Source organism: Pocillopora verrucosa, chromosome 4 (assembly GCF_036669915.1).
Source record: "Pocillopora verrucosa isolate sample1 chromosome 4, ASM3666991v2, whole genome shotgun sequence".
NCBI classification, from domain to species: Eukaryota; Metazoa; Cnidaria; class Anthozoa; order Scleractinia; family Pocilloporidae; genus Pocillopora; species Pocillopora verrucosa.
The window spans coordinates 21,948,978-21,969,449 of NC_089315.1; the positions used below are offsets into that span (position 1 = coordinate 21,948,978).

A 20,472-nucleotide genomic window follows, 5' to 3' on the forward strand; every position below is an offset into this window, starting at 1 on the left:
CAAAAACTGCCACTAATAATAATTTTGAAAAAAAAACCTCTGTTATTTTAAACTCTCAAACTTAATATATTGTGTGTCTATAGCAAATACATACATCTATGATCCTTCATTTTGCCAAAAAACATGTTTGCATTAAAAGCTATTGAAAGTTCTTAAAAACAAGTTGTTAATATGAATGTAATAATTGAACTATGTAGAAAATGAACAATTAAGGATCTTGTGATAACCTTGTATGCGCCCAACTGCAAACGTGATATGATATGTTTAGTCCAATTTGAAGTAGCTTAGTTTTTGCCAGAGAACTGTATTTTCAGAAATGTTCCTGTGATTTGGTGCTTACCTGTTACCAATTATTCTCGCTTTGCTCTTTGATTGTTTTGTTTATTACTAGTTGATTTAGTTAAGTAGACTGTATTGTACATCTAATTTCAGATTGAATAAAAATCAGTAATACGATTGTGAGTATTCTTCAGTAATGGGTCATCTTGGTTTTCTTGTAAAACACAGGTACTGGTTTAAACAGAACTCAAAGTTCCCTATAAGCCTTTGTCCGCTGCCTTTTAGATTTGTAGAAACATATAACGCAACAGAGTGCTCTTTCTTAGAAGTTATCTTTATCAGAATTCAATCATCTTGCAGTGCACACTGTTCACCGGTTTAATTTGCATGTCCACCAGTCTTCAGTCTTGCAGTCATCTGTAAGCATTGAGATTACAATTTATATAGCCCTGGCTGCAAGCTTCTAAGCACTTTACAATCTGAAAGAGAGAGAAACAAATATTTTAAAGCAACACAAAGTGCTCAGCAATCCCAACTGGAAGGAGGCAGACCAGTTGGCTATTCACACAGGAGCAGCCAAGAATAAATCCTGTGAGTGAAAGGGTGGAGGACTTAAACCTGGGACCACCAGGTTACAAGTCCAGCACCTAACCACTTGGCTATACTGCCACCTTAATTTTCTTCTGTTCTTAATACTGACATACTGGTAATTGATATGGATAAATTAATGCAAAGTTTGAAAGAGCCTGAGCCTTAAGCTGATAACAAACTAGGTTATGAAGATTTAGATATATGAAAATTCACATATTTGCACTGCGGTGGAAAGATGAAATTAGAAGATCCTCGCAGCTAAAAACACTACTGAAACTAGTAGTTGTAAGTAGGACCTGAAAAAAATTTCAGGCCCGTACGGGATTTGAACCCATGACCTCTGCGATACCGGTGCAGCGCTCTACCAATTGAGCTAACAAGCCAACTGGGAGCTGGTCAATGAATTGGGTACAAAAAAACATCCGAGTGAATGAAGATTTAGATATATGAAAATTCACATATTTGCACTGCGGTGGAAAGATGAAATTAGAAGATCCTCGCAGCTAAAAACACTACTGAAACTAGTAGTTGTAAGTAGGACCTGAAAAAAATTTCAGGCCCGTACGGGATTTGAACCCATGACCTCTGCGATACCGGTGCAGCGCTCTACCAATTGAGCTAACAAGCCAACTGGGAGCTGGTCAATGAATTGGGTACAAATAAACATCCGAGTGAATGAAGATTTAGATATATGAAAATTCACATATTTGCACTGCGGTGGAAAGATGAAATTAGAAGATCCTCGCAGCTAAAAACACTACTGAAACTAGTAGTTGTAAGTAGGACCTGAAAAAAATTTCAGGCCCGTACGGGATTTGAACCCATGACCTCTGCGATACCGGTGCAGCGCTCTACCAATTGAGCTAACAAGCCAACTGGGAGCTGGTCAATGAATTGGGTACAAATAAACATCCGAGTGAATGAAGATTTAGATATATGAAAATTCACATATTTGCACTGCGGTGGAAAGATGAAATTAGAAGATCCTCGCAGCTAAAAACACTACTGAAACTAGTAGTTGTAAGTAGGACCTGAAAAAAATTTTTCAGGCCCGTACGGGATTTGAACCCATGACCTCTGCGATACCGGTGCAGCGCTCTACCAATTGAGCTAACAAGCCAACTGGGAGCTGGTCAATGAATTGGGTACAAATAAACATCCGAGTGAATGAAGATTTAGATATATGAAAATTCACATATTTGCACTGCGGTGGAAAGATGAAATTAGAAGATCCTCGCAGCTAAAAACACTACTGAAACTAGTAGTTGTAAGTAGGACCTGAAAAAAATTTCAGGCCCGTACGGGATTTGAACCCATGACCTCTGCGATACCGGTGCAGCGCTCTACCAATTGAGCTAACAAGCCAACTGGGAGCTGGTCAATGAATTGGGTACAAATAAACATCCGAGTGAATGAAGATTTAGATATATGAAAATTCACATATTTGCACTGCGGTGGAAAGATGAAATTAGAAGATCCTCGCAGCTAAAAACACTACTGAAACTAGTAGTTGTAAGTAGGACCTGAAAAAAATTTTTCAGGCCCGTACGGGATTTGAACCCATGACCTCTGCGATACCGGTGCAGCGCTCTACCAATTGAGCTAACAAGCCAACTGGGAGCTGGTCAATGAATTGGGTACAAATAAACATCCGAGTGAATGAAGATTTAGATATATGAAAATTCACATATTTGCACTGCGGTGGAAAGATGAAATTAGAAGATCCTCGCAGCTAAAAACACTACTGAAACTAGTAGTTGTAAGTAGGACCTGAAAAAAATTTCAGGCCCGTACGGGATTTGAACCCAGGTCCTACTTACAACTACTAGTTTCAGTAGTGTTTTTAGCTGCGAGGATCTTCTAATTTCATCTTTCCACCGCAGTGCAAATATGTGAATTTTCATATATCTTAATCTTCATTCACTCGGATGTTTATTTGTACCCAATTCATTGACCAGCTCCCAGTTGGCTTGTTAGCTCAATTGGTAGAGCGCTGCACCGGTATCGCAGAGGTCATGGGTTCAAATCCCGTACGGGCCTGAAATTTTTTTCAGGTCCTACTTACAACTACTAGTTTCAGTAGTGTTTTTAGCTGCGAGGATCTTCTAATTTCAAACTAGGTTATTCTAAACACCCATTGCAATAATTGGAGAAAATGGCTCAGTGTGCCCAGTGCAGAGATTCTGATTTTTGTTGTTTTTGAGAGAGGGGTAAGAAATTGCTAAAATTTGCCTTGAGTACCTGCTCCTTAAAGGCCCAAATCACACCAACTCTCAGGTTGGCCAAAGAAGCACTCTGGGTCAGTTAGCCTGTTGTGAGTCTTTACAAATAAAGTGATCCTTAAGCTTTCACAAAAGCTGGCACTTGACAAACACAATATTTCCCAGTTGTATTGCCTTAAAAGACGATTTCTATTGAGTAATTATACCATGGTTGACCTAAGGCTTTCCAAAAGGGGACTTATTCCAGACTGATGAAAGCCAAAGAGCAAGTCACCATTTTCTCTTTATATTGTCTCCTAATTTTGATGAACACTGTTAACAGTACAAATTCCTTCAATAGAGAAGCCTACAACTTATAGAAGAGAAACTTTTCTTAAATGCTTAGCACAAATACAAATCTAATACTTACTAATATTTACTAAAACTCAGGCTCTCTGGAATAACACCACCATGGTAGAGCCATTTGCATAGCATAATTATGGAATGGACTTTTTTACCTTGACTTTGAGGTGAGGAAGTGGGAAGCTTCTGAAGTTGTTAACTATATCTGTTGCATACTTACTAGTTCTATATTGAGGGTAATTTAGTATTATCAACCGAGTTGTTAATGTAAATTGACCACCATAAAGAGTTTAAGCTTTTAAACTCTATGGTGGCCAATTTATGTTATCAACTCAGTTGACAATACCTAATTACCCTGTTATACTCTCCCACAGACATAGTATCAGTTTCTTTAGAAACTTACCCCCTTAGTTCTATATTGAGTTCTTTAGTTTATGCTGTACTTCCTGTTGCAGTAACTCAATCTTTAATTCCACCTCCTGCAGTTCATCAACACTGCCACCAGTGGAACAACCATACATCAGCCCTGAAGAATGCGCTTCCTAGGAAGTAAGTAAACCACATACTTTGTTATTAAATTTCAAAATCAACCATTATACTTGTTCTGCCCTAACACTGTCTGTCTGAATTTCATATCAAGTGCTATTGTTCACCCCATCTAAAAAACTATTAAGAAATCTGTTTTTTACAAACCTCCTAAACTGCATAGCTTGCAAAAGAAGCTGAATTTCATCAATGCCCAGTTCACTTTCAGAAAATTGATCCTCAGAACTGCTTCCTCCTTCAGAGCAAAGCTGTTCCTCCTTCTGTGTGGAAAAAAAAGGCAGTTGCACTTTAGTTGATGGTCTAACCGCACTAACAGTACAGTTCAATCCTAGCTCTTTAAGAAATTTGTTCCATTGATAAAATACTACCTTCTGGTTCTCCTGCCCTTCTGTTTTGAAATGTGGGCATCCACTGAACTGAAATTTCTATTACAATGTCCTTATTGAAGTTGTTAGGATGAAGTGTACTAAAGATCAGCTCCTTCTTTCAGCATTCATTTTGTAGGATCCTGATCAATATACTTTAATTATTTATAAAGTGGATATGGTTGGATACAGAGAGTAAGCTCTGAAAGGGCGGAGGGTTTGGAACAAGCAAGTGAAATGCAGTAGTCGTGCTTACATCAACCAATAAAATATTAAATAAGTTAACAATATCACTTGAAACAAGACCTTTGAAGTCCAGTAGTTTTTGCCTTCCTTCTTGAAACATTCTATTTCCTCTAACAAACTTGACAATAGATCCTCTGAATGATGGTCAAAGATTTTGAAAATCTCTGGAAGCCTAAAAAACAATCAGAAAACTCATTATGCTTCATTTGCTTAATTATTTTTGCTTCAAGCCTAATAAAGTTGTGCCAGAAGAAAGTATTAATTAGAAAAACATACCATGTACTGTAATAAACAGCCCATCAATCAAGACAATTGACAAAAAACAGTAATTGAAAGAAAAAGAAATGCCATACAAAAAAAAGGCATATAAATGTACCCCTCAAATTCATAAAGAGTGACAAAACTTCTTGGTTCATCTCCATCCATAACACCTGGAACTTTCCATCTAAAATGCAACATTACATCATTGAGTAAAAGAAATGAATTCAAAATTGAGATGATAAAACAAATTCAAACTCCAACATAATGTTTTAAAAGTAACATCTGTCTTCAGCATAGTGAGTGACATATTTGAATATCAAGTGGCTATTCATGAGGGTCTCAGCAGGCTTAGCCATTCGTTGAAAAACAGAAAAAATAAATTAGCAGTTAGGCATAAAAATGGACAATTTTAACCATTACTGAAAAAAAAAAGATGTTGATTTCTCAATTCTGTGTTTAACCATAATCAAAAGAAATAAACTGTTAGCCATAAAATGGCCAAATTTTTAACTGTAGCCCTTAAAGCCATCACCCTCATACATATGCCACCAGTTAATCTGGTATCAAGCTTACCAGAACCACAATACTGAGAAGGTGAAGGAAAAGCAAAACATTCTTCTCATTCTTTTCTAACCTGATAAGAGCTTCAAATAATTCCTCATTTTCAGAACTAGACACAACCACCTTAGCAACAATTTTCTTTTTCTGGCGAAGCTAAAATATAATGAAATTAGTTAATAAAGAATTAACATACTTATCTAACATGGATGTAACACAAAGTAATGGCAGTACAAGTCCTACAGTTATGCTCACTGCAGCAAGTTGCATTTAAAGAGCTGCTGTACTAACAATGCATTTGAGAATCACTGAGTTATACTACTCCCACAACAACAATAGCTCTTGGATGTGTTTGTAGTTATGGCAGGTTAAAAGGTTAAAACAATGGTCATGCATTCAATGGGCTGGTAAATTTACTTACCATGGATCTCAGCAAATCACTATCCCAAAACAGAGCTGAGATTTCTGCACTGATGAGGTATGGTTTATTTTCAAAATTGATGATGTGAAGTGAATGTTCATGAGTTATCTGCACCCTGAAACAAAAACAGTAAACAAACTGCTGACACTTTGAACTTAGCTGAAAATTACCATACCAAGTGAGGGTTCTAAATGAAGGGTTGTCCAAATATTTAAAAAAATTTTATGGAGTGCAATGTTAATTACACAACAAAGATATAGTTCCTCCACAACACTGACTTGTATTGCTTTAACAACAAGGTGTACTTTTTAGCTAAGTGATATCATAGACTTGTTACAGATGACAAGGTCTACAACATGGTGTTGTGTTGCACCTCTCATATGAATTTAGTAGTTCTTAAATTACGGATAAATATTTAGATAATGATGTGGAGAACCCAAAAGTTTAAAGCTACTTTGCTCACATTGGCAAAGGCCATAAGGACTCTTCATGCATGTTAGAATGTTGAAAAACAGAGGCTGGGTTTCCTTCAGTAGAAACCTAGATATTTGATGGTCCTTGTGCATGACATGTACAATACCCATTTACTTATTACTTTCTATGAATCAACTATAAAAGACCAACAAAATAGATTACCTCTTGATATGAAAATCAAATTGACTGTTGGGCACATCTAGGTCCAACTCTTGATTTATTTCTTCTATTAAATCCAGTTCATCAGCATCCAAAGGTGGATTTGCATGTAAATCTGAATTGTCTAGTCAATGGAGAAAAGCATCACTATCATTTTTAAACAGTGGTTACTGTTATGGTAATAATCAAGGGATAGGGAAAAGTGTATCAATGAGTCCGTTAAAGATATCTATAATTGTCTAAAAGAGTGTTTACACTATACCTCATAAGTAACATTAAGCACTTTAAGACAGTTTTCAAAAGTTTGGTAACTCTCTGCCATCTCAAAACTCCATTTATGATACAATTTCATATTAAATACTCTTAATGTTGAATGAATTCTGTAGAGTAAAATTTGCAATGTATGTATCTGAGCAACTTACTTTGATGAGGCCATACATTTGTTTGTACTAGCTGAGCTGTGTATAGAGCTGACTGATTTAACCAGCTGAGGAAAAAAAAAAGGGTTTAAACATAGTTGGTACAAACAAATCTGTACAACGAAAAGGAGCAGTAACGGGGACATACCTTGACAATACTCAAGACCTATTTTTTTTTTCTCATCCAATCAGATACAGTGAATCACTGCAACAAAACGTTTAGTCTAGACTCAAAACAAACAATTGGATTGACCAATCTTGTTCAAAACACTGATTAGCCAGCTACATGATTTACATAGAGCAGATTTCATCCTTAAAAGTTCTGGTCAATTTAAAACAGTCCTGAAAAGGACTGTTGGGGATTTCTTGCACTCAATCAAATTTTGGAAATCTCTTAAAAGCGCCATTGTTTTTACCTGATTAAATCAAATTTTTCTTATCTTTCCACTATGAGCAAGAAGGTTTCTTTATAGTTATTGACTAAGACATAATCATCAGGATACACAACAGGTTAAAGTAAATTCAAGAAAAAACTTGCCTTGCAACATTGTGCTGGAAAGAAGTTTCAATTGAAAGTGGGAAGTCTAAATAAAAGGAAAAGAGACAAAATATTTAAATAACTGATATTGTGCTTATCTGTTCCACTTTCCTGTGTTTTAGCCCTAAACTTGAATGTTCAATTTTCAATCACAGATTTGTAAATCAAAATTGCATTTTTACTGAAATTTGATCTTTCCAATCTTCATTCAAGTTTCCTTCCATTCCCTTAAGCCATGCTTTGGTGTCAAAAACTAGGTTCTGTGCCTAAACATATTGAAAATTGGGATATGTCATTCAGAAAAAACAGAATTAGTTGGGGATATTTTGGGGCTACTTAGTGAGCAAGGAAACTATTTGCGGTACTTGTCCATGCCACTTCACTATTTGTGGAAAATTCCTAGTTTGCATTAGTGCTGATGATTCCCTGTAACCCATATTACATGTAATTCTAACCTGGTATTAAAGAGTGGTTACTGGATGATGCACACAGAGAAGACACAGCTTGCTGTTGTAAGTATAACTGTTCTGGGCTGAGAATGGAGAGACCTGGAGCTGGCTGCTGCTGCGGCTGCTGCTGCTGCGGCTGCTGCTGCTGCTGTTGTACCTGTATCTTGGCTTCTCTGTCATGATTCTGAATGAAAAGTTAAACAAACTGTGAACACACTACAACAAAGACTAGGTCAGCCACATATCATTTACTTCAGTAACCATAACCTATGACACATCTTACCATTCTGCCCAAAAAAGTTGTTCTCATGTTGTGGTTTTTCATTTAGAAGAACACCCTGGCTGTTACACAATGTCATTTGAGATGTTTTCAAAAGTATAAACTATAAAAGCATACCAGAATATATATTTAATTTTAATAAATACCTGTCCATCAGGAGATGAAGATTGGGGAGATTTATCAGGAACAAAATCAGCATAATCTGCTTTTACAAGTTCATCATTGATATGAAGGTCTTCTGGAGCATTAGTGTCACACAAGCAAAGGCACATTGTACCTTCCTATAGGATAAAAAAATATTTTAACTATCAAAAACTAATAACATTTCAAATAATGCAGGGATGTTACAAGTTTGTGAAGTAATAATTTCCAAACATAGCTCCTTCCCTGAAGTAACAAAAACTGACATACCATTTTCAGAAACTACTATCAAGAAGAAACCCTTACAATAGATTCCCTGAAATTAAAATCTCTTTCTATTGTTAAAAGAACAACTGATACAGGTGCAACTAAATCTTACTGATGGCCTTAAGTTCCAGCACCCAGGCCTTAGGAAGATTTCTTCTGAACATTTAATAAATATCACATCTCATGATTACCATTACTTTAAGAAGTCTGCAGTAAAAATATTCATATTTTGTTATACTAGTATTTTTACCTTAATACCGCAAACAAGTGCTACCAGCTGTTTATAGTTCTTTGTCAAATGATAAAACTTATGGGTAGAACCAGGTGACCATTCTTTAGCCTAAACCAGAATCAGAAAAAAAAGTATTCATGATAAAAACTCAAACTACTTGATATCAAGAAATCTTATTTCCATCAACAGAATTGAAACTGGAGCTTCAAAATTGTACAATGACAATCACTTTTTTTATTCCCACAAATGAAATGTAAATATAAAATAAAAAATGCTTCATAATGAGCATACAGCATGTAACAGCTCTTCTGACAAGGTAAACCCATACAATGACGAACAATTCTCCAATGCTCACAAAATTCCAATATAATACTAAAATTCTGTGTTCAAAGTTTCTACAAAAAGATGTTTTTCACTGTTTCTAACCACGAGTTTCCACCAAAACTTACAGTACACATTAACTTACCCTTCCAAAAGGTTGAATATGAGCTAATTTACAAGGAAGTCCTTGCGCTGGAAGTTTGATAAATTGTGACCTGACAACATAAATCAATATCCTGTTAACACATTTTATAAATTACCTTCTTGGTTACAATTATCTAGTGTACCAAGTGAGAAGTAAAATAATTACTGCAGTCGCATGCATACATAGAAGTCATCAAATGAAATTTGAAAACTGAAACATGAGTCTGTCTACTGTTTGGCTCACCTTAGCACTCTCAGACTTGACAATGGCAACCTTGCTTTATTTCCATAATCCACATAGAAAACCTGTTGACAGTATCACAATAGAAAGGTAAAGCTAACAGAAAGAAGAAAAGGACACTTCTAAATAGGTACCTTAGAACTGCTGATTTCACATTAATTCATAAATGAATTTCATACACCTTAATTGATGGTTTAACATGTAATAAGTCCTGATATTTTGCAAGCTGCATGGTATTTTTCTGAACCCAGAATGGGTCAAGAAAATTACCAGCAATGAGCAAAATGTGTGCTCATATGATATGTTAAACATCGAATAAGGGATTTATATGAAATACTTTACAATCATTTCACTTTTTAGTATGACCATTTTGTTACAGTGTACAGTTTAATACCGTGGTATACTTTGTGTGTTCTCATGACCTTATTAGGTAAAATGACGTAGTAATGGAATAATTGCTGCCCTCACAAACAACTTTTACTTTACGATGACTTTCACAAAGGGTGTCAAGACTACTCTAACAGTCACACTACAGGATCCAAGTTTCAAAATTGAATTGGTATATACCTCTATGCTGTCCACAGACTGTATACCAACAACCAGACCGCGGTACCAAGATCCATCTTCATACAGAGCACAGCAGGCCTGGTAGTAAATTTAAAACAAGCAATAACCTTGAAAACTGCACTTATGAGATGGGTACTCTTTATCACAAATTGTCTCAATAAATAATGATACTTTGAGTCATGAACTTTTGGAAACATTCTGATTCTAAAGAAAAAACACTATCAAAATTCAGTGTACAGCACTACTGTGGTTTTCAACTCTGTAGTAAGGTAAGATTATCATTAATCATTCTATTATAAAAACATTTTTGATTTAGGCTACACCTACCTGGCCAACTGAGACAAACCAACCAGGCATCTTGTAATGTGCACTTTCTCGACTTGAATAGAATTGTCTGCAAATAAGAACATGAAACATGAAATTTCTATAATCCTCAATTTTCCCAACTTAAAATTAAATAAAATACTGTTTGTCTTCTTTTGGTCCCAAGAAATCTGTGTTACCAAACTAGGCAGTGAGTGGAGGATAGCTAATCTAGCATTAAAAAAAAACTTACTTCATTTCTTCAGTCAAAGCTCTCAGTGCTGGCCAGTTCTCAATCAGCATAACCCAAAAATGGTGTGGATCAATGATGTGTGTGACAGAGACCTCAAGAAATCCACACTCTGGGACTGTTATTTTTGAAAAGTAGACTCCCCTGCCTACTCCATCAGGTAGGTTCAGTGGATTACCAGGGATACAAGGTGAGACAGGCTCTTTGTGCATTTCAACTGGAGCAGGACTTGCAGGAACTACACCATTTGCTTGTGTATGATCTTCTTTCACTGTGAAGCATATAAGATAAGAACATGTTAGCATCTCAAGTCCTTGCAAATAGCTGCTAACCAAATGTCCTATCAATTCTGTATATGGCTACTTACAATGACTATCCTATCAGTTAAAGTATACTGTAAGCAATCAGTAACAATCTACTGCCAGAAACAGAAAGGGAGGGTCGGATTTGAAAACTGCATGTTATAATTATTCATAAACCAGGGAGTTTATGAATAATTATAACACTAATACTAATACTAGTGAGTTGATTGCTAATCCTATTTGTTTACTCTCAGCAGTGTTTACAGTGCAAAACTTAGAGGGGCTGAGCAAATCAATCAACTAGAGCAAATAATTCATTCAAATGGAGTGCACTTTATGGCACTGGAGTCCAGTACTCTAACCACTTGGCTGGTTTGTCTTAACTGCCGTTAGGTTACCAACTTCACATGACTGACGCCATTCTAATACCGCATAATATTGACAAGTTGCCAGATGTCCATTCTTAAATCGAACCCATGTTGCTCAATTTTCATCAACAAGTATTATGTGTGTAGCTGTATACCAGATAATTTTACCTTTAAAGTGGTTCATTTCGTAGAGTTGCATTTACCTTTTTTAGCAAGGAGAAGAAGCCAGTCCACCTTTGTGGGTCTCTCTATTCTTACAACATCTGGCATTGCAGCCACAAATTCCACAACACTCATAAATCCATACTGTTTGATATTCAGCTCCTTGCCATGGAGATTCTGAAAAGTGAATTTAGATCCAAACCATTTAATAATTAATGAGCGGATTAAAGCACATTTCTACGTGCTGTGATGAAATAATACACTCTAGCCTTTTTTATAACTGTTATATAGCACAAATTCACCAGATTTTCAAAAAAATCAAACACTGAAATAATGAAATTTCCAGGAATGGTTTTCACCTTGTATTCTATTGGAAATCGGGCAGCCCATATACCATTTGGTCGTCTAGCTAATACCTTCAAAGGAAAAAGGTGAACAAGTTATTTCTGTAATATTAGCTTTAAACTCAACAAATAGACAGGTTGCCTCAATAAATAACCATTATTGCAAGGAACATGCCTGGGAGATATGATAACTACACATACCTGTATACACTCCTGCTGTAATTTTATATTAATTGTACTGTTGCTGTCAAACTGGGCTTTAATTGAAGAAGCAGATTGCTGAATTGTTTTGGAAGGCTTGCCTCCTGTATTGCCATTTGGTGTGGGATGATGCTTACCAGTTGAAGCACTGTTGGTTCTGACAGGAAAGCTAACACCAGGATCAGGTGCTTTATCTACATAAAGAACACTTCTGGTAAAGCATAATTTATTGCAACACAGGTTTCAAATGTGCTTTCCTCCCTAACCCAAATTTATCTCCCTGATGGGGTGAGTATGTTTGTTCTTTTTCTTTTTTCACTCCTAGGGGAACTGGTCATTCATTTCATTTTATTTGCATTACGTATAAAATTCGAGTCTGTAATTGACAGTAAAGACACTTAAGACACTACAAAAATAAAATACAACTCTTGTAATTCCACAAATTCTGTTTCTACAGATACCTGAATGTGCATGTGCAAATTCCCTTTAATCACCTCATTTTCAAATTTGTTCACTTATTGAAAGTAGTTTTTCTTGGCTTTGCTCAAATTTAGGATGCAATGGCTAAAAATACCTTAATTTACAGCTGTTAACTTCTTATCATAGGTAATTAATGATTTCATAACAAAAAGCCTAACTTTAAAACCCAAAGAGACTGGCTTTTAATTTCTTCTTACAGTATTACTCTTGAATCTAATGTAAACATTGCAGGGTTTGAAACTAACGGGTGTCCTATTGCCCGGGGCATGTAAAATTTGGCTTGGGCAACTGAAATCTTCAGGCCAGTTGCCCCAGTGGGCAACTGGCTTCCTCCATGCAGGGCAACTGCTGGAACTTGGAAGTAATAATAAAAATAATAATTTAAATCACTTAGAAATAATAAAGAAAACAGAAAACCAAGAAAAGTTGTCTTTTTTGTATGTAGCTAAACAGTAAAAGCACCTTGATTTTCAACGCTCGTCAGGGAGTGAGATCGCAAATGTGTCACTCATGTCAGCGGTACACTTCATGAGAGGATGCACAGAAAGATCTTGAATGCACATGTGTTCAAAATGGCGGGTAAAATGTCAGTGGGCAACTACCTTTTAGAACAGGGCAAGTACAGTTTTTGGGGGGCAACTAAAAATTAAATGGCAGTTGCCCAATGGGGCAAGTTACCTCAAAAGTTAATGTCGAACCCTGCATTGTAAGGAAAAAATGAACTGATCACCAATTTAAGCACCTCCTGATTGCCAAACAAATTATCTTTATCAGTTCCTTCAGAAATGTAAAGAGAACAGTATGGAGAAAATTAATATTATAGTAAAATAGGTTTTGCTCAGTCATTGTGGTAAATAACACTTCCACAGGAGGAATGTAATCATTTGTCTCACAATGGTCACTTTGGATGTGGATTGCGATCCACATCCAAACAAAATGACCAAATCTTGAGACAAATGATTCCATTTCTCTTTCAATATTAATCTTAGGTCCTAAAGGGTTTATAAATAATACCCCATGTACTACTTCAATAAAAATATTTCACCATTTTCTAGCTTATATTTTACCTGAATTATCTGTTTCAAAGCGTTTGCCATACACTCTGAACCCTCCTCCTCGCATATGTTCAATCTCCACTATATCAGGGATTGCCTCCAGAAGCTGACTAAGTGATTTAAATTCCAATCTTTTATAGTTAATTTCCTCACCAAACCTTCGCTTAAAAGCTGCAGCAAACATGGAGCCCAGTAACCCTGATGGATAACCAGTCAGAAGTTCTTTTATTTGTGTTCTTATGAAGTGAGGTAGAACTGGTGCTTGCTCAGGTTGATATGAGGTGAGACGTTTCTTTCTCCTGGGAGAACTTTTCTTTTGCCTGGCAACTAAACGAGCTATGTGTCTTGTGGTAGCATCAGGAATACCTGATTGAAAACAGATAAACAGAGAAATATATTACTAAAGAAATATGTCATACAATGTTTATTTGTACAATTAGAAAGCACAGTTCTTCTAAAAATTTACTACTTAACACATTTAAAGATTGCAAACAGTAACCCAGCTGTTACAAAATTGTCTATAATATGCTAATATTATTGATTATTGCTGCCGCTATTTTGAAACCAGTTCAATGACCTGAACAAATTCACATCAGATGGTAAGCAAAACAACGTAACCTGCTGCTCATAGCCACTGATAAAGAAGACTTCACTGTAAATTACGGTTTTAGAGAGCTGGGCAACCCATGTTTCCACGACCAGAGCATTCACGCACTCGGCGATTCTTCAAATTGTATAGAGGATAAAAAACCTTTCATTCAAGACTTAACTTGGAATGTTGCAGTGCATAAATGTTACTTTACTACTCGGGGTACTAAAACAAAAGGCTAAGATAGTTCAGCAACACTCACCTCGAAGAACCAACACGCCATTTTCCCAACTTGGTCGAGCAACATCTGACAAGTCTTTCAATAAGTCTAACGGAGTATTGTGACCCAATTCACGAAATGGAAACGGCTTTCCGATCATACATTTATAATCTCTCTGAATCTCTGCCACTGTGAGTCCATTTTGCACGGATAGAAGAAGCCCGCGAACATTTTTGGTGACCTCTTTGCGAAGAGCTTCTTCATCGTTTCCACGTGTCGACTTTTCGTCCTTGGCTGCCATCGTCTGAGCTCCTAACATGTTACTTCATTAGTTTCACGTGTAAAACACTACTAATAGCCTCTCTGTATTCAAGGACGAGAGACAAGGCTTGCTGCTTCCCTTGGACTTCCACATGTTAGGACTGGAGGATGTTTGAGTATCAGCAGTACAGCTTCGGCGGGAATGAAAACACACACTAGTTGAGTAACCTCGCCTCCATGAAGACCGAGGAAAACTGGAAAGCATTGATCGAACAGCACTTTTCCAAGATGGCGGACCATGAAAGCCTTTCAAGACGAAAGCTATTTTTCAATTTTAAACACGAAGCGTAGTTGTAAAATAGAACAATAGGAATGATACTCTAGCTGATTTCTTTGCAAAATGGAGTCAGTCACGGAACAAATGACCAAGACAGATTTAGGTTACGAAATACCTACTTGGGACAACTGGTCTCCCCTCGCAAAATTTTATCACCCTTTACAAGCTGGCAGCATTGATGGAACTGACACAGTGCCACATGATAAGGCAGTAATGCGTGCGATGCTTGCAAAGTGTAAGTTAAATTAGCTATTCATCGCCATTTGGTGAAATGCAGCTTATGCATATAGGTTTGCTTGTAAGTTTGTTTTCCCAGCTGTGTTTTAGTTATTATTAATTGCAGTCATTTCATTTTCGCTCGCTACATAATAAGATAGATTATAAACTCATTGTGGTTGGTTCTTAATCATGACTTATTTGAGGATATACGCACAGATGACATCAGCATAGATGATAATTTTATCTTCTTCTCTCTAGATAAGCCAAACAAAAGAGTAACTGGTGATCCAGACAGCACTTTATTTGTTGGAAAACTAAGCAAGGACACTAGTCAAGGTTAGAAATATCCAAATTTATAATATTTTTTTCCAACAAAAAGAGAGAAACTGATGGTTATTGTGATATTCACCAATAGTATTTAATGAACCTTATATGCTTAAAGAATCAGACTGTAGCAAAAGACAATAAATACAAAAACAGTGCAATACATGCAGCACTTGTAAACATAGTCAGAAGACTGCAGTTGTATTGTTTATACTCATAATCCAGCTCTCTTTAATATTTTCTTTTAGCAACTGTGTACAAGATATTTGCAAAATGTGGAGAAGTGACAAGATGTAGGCTAGTTAGAGATGTTGGTAAGTAGAATTTCTCAGAAAGTTGAACAATATATTATATATCATATCATAATTTCCTTGGCAATTGAGAGCATTTTGTGTTTAGTAGCAGGAAAATGTTGTAAAGTAAGAGGACTTTCTTCTCCATATCTGATTTAACCCTTTCACCCCCAAGATCTCATTAATTAGCAATTCTCCTTACTATCTGCCATACAGTTCTGGTGATGTTGGTTTGGAGAATTTGGTATTGGATCAACTTATATTCCCTTAATTTCTATTTTTCTTTATTCTCATCCCTTGTCTACTCGATATTGTATTGATATTGTAAAGAGAAATTCTGTCTTGATCACTCATGGGAGTTAAAGGGTTAAAAACAGTTCAATTCATTGAAATCTAGCCACAGTTTTCATATTATTATTTTTATGACTCAAAGTATTTTGATACAGAATTATACATTATGGGAAAGATTCTTCAATTGAGGTTTGTAATTTGAACTTTTCCTTTTCTTACAGTGACTGGATTTTCCAAAGGCTATGCATTTGTGGAGTACAGAAGTGAGAGAGATGCTAATTTGGCCTGGAGGGTGAGTGGACTTTAAGTATGAACCTGAACTTGATAGCTCAAGGAAGGTAATGATCAGTTGTTTCATTCAATTACTCTAGGAACTACATGGTAAAGAAGTAGATGGCTGTACCATATTAGTAGAATATGAAGCTGCAAGATCTCTTAAAGGCTGGATCCCAAGACGTCTGGGTAAAGGCTATGTCTTTATTTGTTTGAATATCATGGAAACCTTTTGTTGTTAGAAGGCATTTAAAAAGATATCCAGATATCCTGTTGGAAGCATTAGATAGTGAGTTTTTTTTGCCAGTTAATGGAGTGTTTGAGAGCTAAAATGGAAGCAAACAATTAAAATCATTAGTCAAAGAAGTAAAAACTCAGTTGAAGGAAATACATGCTGTGGTGACCAAAGTAATAGAGGCAAAATATGTATGACCAACTCAAAGTATTATTTTGGGGTATGGCTTTACCTCTCATGGGTTTCAAGAAGTTGTATTCATTTTTTGAGTAAAAAACTGGTGCAAAAGTTAACAACACATAGGTAATAAATGTTTTAGCTAAGATTACTTTTCACACCAGTGGATAATGTTGAACAAAAAATTCACAAGTTTTTATTATTTTAGGAGGTGGCTTTGGAGGAAAGAAGGAATCTGGACAACTGAGGTTTGGAGGAAGGGATCGTCTCTTTAGAAGACCAATGTGAGTTGTTTAAATACAGTTTGTTTTATTTGTTCAAAATCCCCACTCCACCCCAACAGTTATAAATGAATTATATATTTCCAAATTAGGGACCTGCTGGAATCCAGTTATCATGGGTCATGCCTGAGCCTTGGTTGGTTCATTTTGGTCTTGTGCAAAATACTTGATTATTACATGGCAAAATAGTCCTGAGGTGAAACCGAGAGTTCTAATTGGTTCTTACTTGGTCCATATTTTGGCATATTGACCGTATCCAAAAGCTGGCAAATTTAAAAGGAAAACGCTGGGGAATATTGACCCCCAGTCATTTTTGTAAAGACCTTCCTCTGCATTGTCTGTACTGTCACAACCTTGGGCCAATATTACTCAGTTAGTAAAAAACTATTAATTTTCACAGTACTTCCCTGCACATTTTTTTTTGTTTAAAGGGATGGGAAAGAAAGTTTGAAAGCTGCCATGATTGTGCATGAGCTGTAAAAGAATTTTTCAGTGGTTGTTCTCCCGGCCTCCACAGTCCCTGTATCATTTGTCTTTGTAAGAGATCTGTTAGCCAGGGCGGCTTGTATTTGAACTTCAAGTCGTTGTAAAACATAATGACAGATTAATTTACTTTTTCTTTACAGTCCAACACAACAAATTGGAAACCAACACAAGTTTTTACGGGGTTCGCGAGATCACGAGGGAAATCGTGGACCACGTGAAAATCCCCGTGACACTTATCGTGAAAGAAACAACGACAACGTTCGTGAGAATTATTCCCAACGTGAGCGTGATCGTGATCGAGATGGATCTCGTGACAAACGGGAACGTGACAAAGAAAGCTCACGAAGCAGTTCTTACTTTCGTGATCGCGAGGGCGATACTGAAGGAAAGCAATACCGTGAGCGTGACAGTAATAGATCGCGTGATCGTTACAAAGACCGTGAACGTTATGAAGAAAGTGAAAGGTCTCGCGTTAAAGAAAGACATAGCCACCGCGAAAAACGAAGGGAAAGTTACGAGACTGGTGATAAAAGGAGATACGAAGAAGAAGACGGGGAGATGCGGTAGTGTGTAGTTCAAAGAAGCTTAATGCAGCTGTCGAGTGAACTATTTGTTGTCACCGAAAGGTAAGCCTTGCAATTCTAAGGATGGCAACAAACCGGTATTGACCTTTCAAGTAATGCAAGAAAGGAGATTCGCTTCTCGATGAGGCGGAAGAGCCACACAACGTCAATAATACTCGAAGTTATTCTTCCACTTTAATTAGTTCGTTGCGTTTGTAAGGGAGACAGAGTGAGGAATGCTTTAGTCTCGCAGAGTTGTTCATGATCATCTTGTGGATTGACAACACCGAGTTTATGGTAGAATGTTGAAAAGTTATACAAGAAAAAAAGTTGCTGCTTTTGGAATACTCGACTTACTTTGTTCGGACTCTTAGAGTAGCCTAAGGGTGATACCCCGAGGTAAATTAATTGAGTGTGAACAAGAGATTATAATCTCTTAGTCTTAAATAAATTAACAGTTAAAAGGGAACTAATTTATTTGTGATCAGTTCACCGAAGCCTATTTTGTTTATCTCGGGGTTGTATGATATTCAACTTCCTTGTTTATACGAATGGTCTCATCTGCTGACGAGAATCAAACCTGCGATCAGGCGTTCTTTTTCCGGGGGGAGCGCGATACTGTAACAGCGCAGAAGGAGGCACCTGGGTGTTACTCCGCCTTCCTACTCTGGCGCAGCAGCACTATCATGTTTCCCCCCGGAAAAAGAGTGCCCGGTCGCAGTATAATTAGATGAAGATCTTTTCCAGTTCCGCGAATTTTGCTAACTGGCGGATATTGCTTGTGACGACTATTTATCATCGAAAAAACGTTTGAGTAAAGCTTATGGAGCATTCTTTGGAGATGAAAAAGTTCGTTCCTGAATTATGGTCAATATGACCTCTATGCAGTAGCATTTATATCCTTTCATCGAAATGAAAATTACTTAGCAAACCCGCGCGAAGCATTTTAAGGAAAAAAAAAATTCGTTAGTGACCAATAATTTTTGGTCAGAGCAAGGGACCTTGTGTTTACCGTCTCTTGATGAAAAATGTTTAAACTGGTATGCACGACTATTGAAATAATGCACGTTTATATTTATTTATTTATTTACTTGTCTGAAAAAAGGAAAACTAGGTGACAAAATCGCAGTATTATTTTCCCACTCAATAACAATCAAAATAAATTGCCATGCCGTTACACTATAGATCAAGTCTCCTCAAATGAAGAAATAGTGGGGAACAAAACAACGAGAGAGGAGAGTCATTGTAATTTGCATAATCAAAGAACGGCCAGTCATCTAACGTAGCCAGACGTTGGCTTGGTCGTTTTAAAATGTTCGTGACGCACATCGTTCATTAAAATTATTATTTCTGTGCACAGCTGCGTAAAATTAAGCACTTGTGGGAACCGTGACGAATTTCCTTTGTGTTCTGTTTTGAGGTCAATCAAAATCCTTGCACGAATATCGGGCTGGGTAAAGTACGTGTAGTAAAAATCATGAGGTTTCAAAAAAATGAACCCAAATATCAGACGTTGACGTGCATGCAAATTTTACAATGATAGTGTGGTAATGTACTTCTAATAAAGTGACTCTTAATTCCATGTGAGTTGTTGACTATACACAATATTTTTAGTGAGTTGTTTATTGGTCTCTTGGGTGTTTAATCTGCCATATAAGGCAAGGCACGAGTTTCCAGCCGGTAGGTCTATGAAACAATGGATTTTATAGGCTACGAAGGTTGAAACGTCCGATACAGCATAATGAGCCATAAACAGTATTAGTCCTTACGGCAAGTAGGCAGCTATTATCGATTTGTGTTGGGGTCAGATGCCATATTTATACTGCTGATTCACAGAATTAGAATTTTCGCCCAATATTACTCGTTTCGAAATAATGACGTCCTCATTCTAAGCGAGAGGCTTTTTATTTGACAGTAATTTGCATGAAAATAGTAGCATCGTTTTCCGGCGAGTTTGTACAGAACTTAACTATTTCTAAAGAAGATTAAGTCAGCTTTTAAGTGATTTTCTGCATTAATAAGGTTTGTTTTGACACTTGGCTATTATGCAAAGTAATATCCGTCTATGCTTGCTCACAAATGTTAAACTTTGTGCAGAGGTCATTTACTAGATGAACGAGAATGGTCAATTTTTGACAAACTCTGAAAATAGAATTAGACTGGAAAGTTTTCCTTCTTTTTCTTCTTCCTTGATGGACTAGTAACGCCCATTTATCATGTTTTCCTGAGTCTTCCTTTTGTGTAAACCTTTTGAGAACTATATACATAATAATTAAACACGACCGACTGTCGATCTAACCCTCATCCAGTTAGAAAATTTGCATGCTTTGGCCAAAGGAATTCAGTGCTAGCAACTGTAAACAATTAAATCTCCTGCAGCGATTGTGGAAATTTT

At 36.6% G+C, this 20,472-nt stretch overlaps 2 protein-coding genes across 2 annotated transcripts; one reads left to right on the forward strand and one right to left on the reverse strand.

Moving 5' to 3' along the window:
* Positions 1 to 3,843: 3,843 nt before the first annotated feature.
* LOC131778692 (tudor domain-containing protein 5) lies at positions 3,844 to 14,802 on the reverse strand. The gene is given in 23 exon segments (XM_059095096.2): positions 3,844 to 3,957; positions 3,960 to 3,976; positions 4,128 to 4,240; positions 4,652 to 4,763; positions 4,968 to 5,036; positions 5,487 to 5,566; positions 5,832 to 5,946; positions 6,468 to 6,588; positions 6,887 to 6,951; positions 7,422 to 7,467; positions 7,877 to 8,054; positions 8,297 to 8,431; positions 8,809 to 8,898; positions 9,257 to 9,326; positions 9,500 to 9,561; positions 10,064 to 10,141; positions 10,391 to 10,457; positions 10,620 to 10,887; positions 11,490 to 11,625; positions 11,808 to 11,864; positions 11,994 to 12,187; positions 13,541 to 13,894; positions 14,380 to 14,802. Coding segments are annotated over 23 exon segments (2,814 nt in total). The 5' UTR covers positions 14,657 to 14,802; the 3' UTR covers positions 3,844 to 3,847.
* A 78-nt stretch (positions 14,803 to 14,880) lies between these two features.
* Positions 14,881 to 19,659, forward strand: LOC131778722 (U11/U12 small nuclear ribonucleoprotein 35 kDa protein). Its single transcript, XM_059095159.2, has 7 exons — positions 14,881 to 15,170; positions 15,413 to 15,490; positions 15,727 to 15,792; positions 16,284 to 16,354; positions 16,434 to 16,524; positions 16,956 to 17,031; positions 17,655 to 19,659. Exons 1-7 carry the CDS (start codon positions 14,999 to 15,001, stop codon positions 18,079 to 18,081), a joined length of 981 nt encoding a protein of 326 aa, XP_058951142.1. The 5' UTR covers positions 14,881 to 14,998; the 3' UTR covers positions 18,082 to 19,659.
* The last annotated feature ends 813 nt before the right edge of the window (positions 19,660 to 20,472 follow it).

Excerpts from the sequence above, each read along its gene's own strand:
- LOC131778722 (XM_059095159.2), top strand. The coding sequence starts at position 14,999 with ATGGAGTCAGTCACGGAACAAATGACCAAGACAGATTTAGGTTACGAA. Across the intron at positions 15,171-15,412 it reads GCGTGCGATGCTTGCAAAGT|ATAAGCCAAACAAAAGAGTA; the intron begins GTAAGTTAAATT and ends TCTTCTCTCTAG. Across the intron at positions 15,793-16,283 it reads TAGGCTAGTTAGAGATGTTG|TGACTGGATTTTCCAAAGGC; the intron begins GTAAGTAGAATT and ends CTTTTCTTACAG.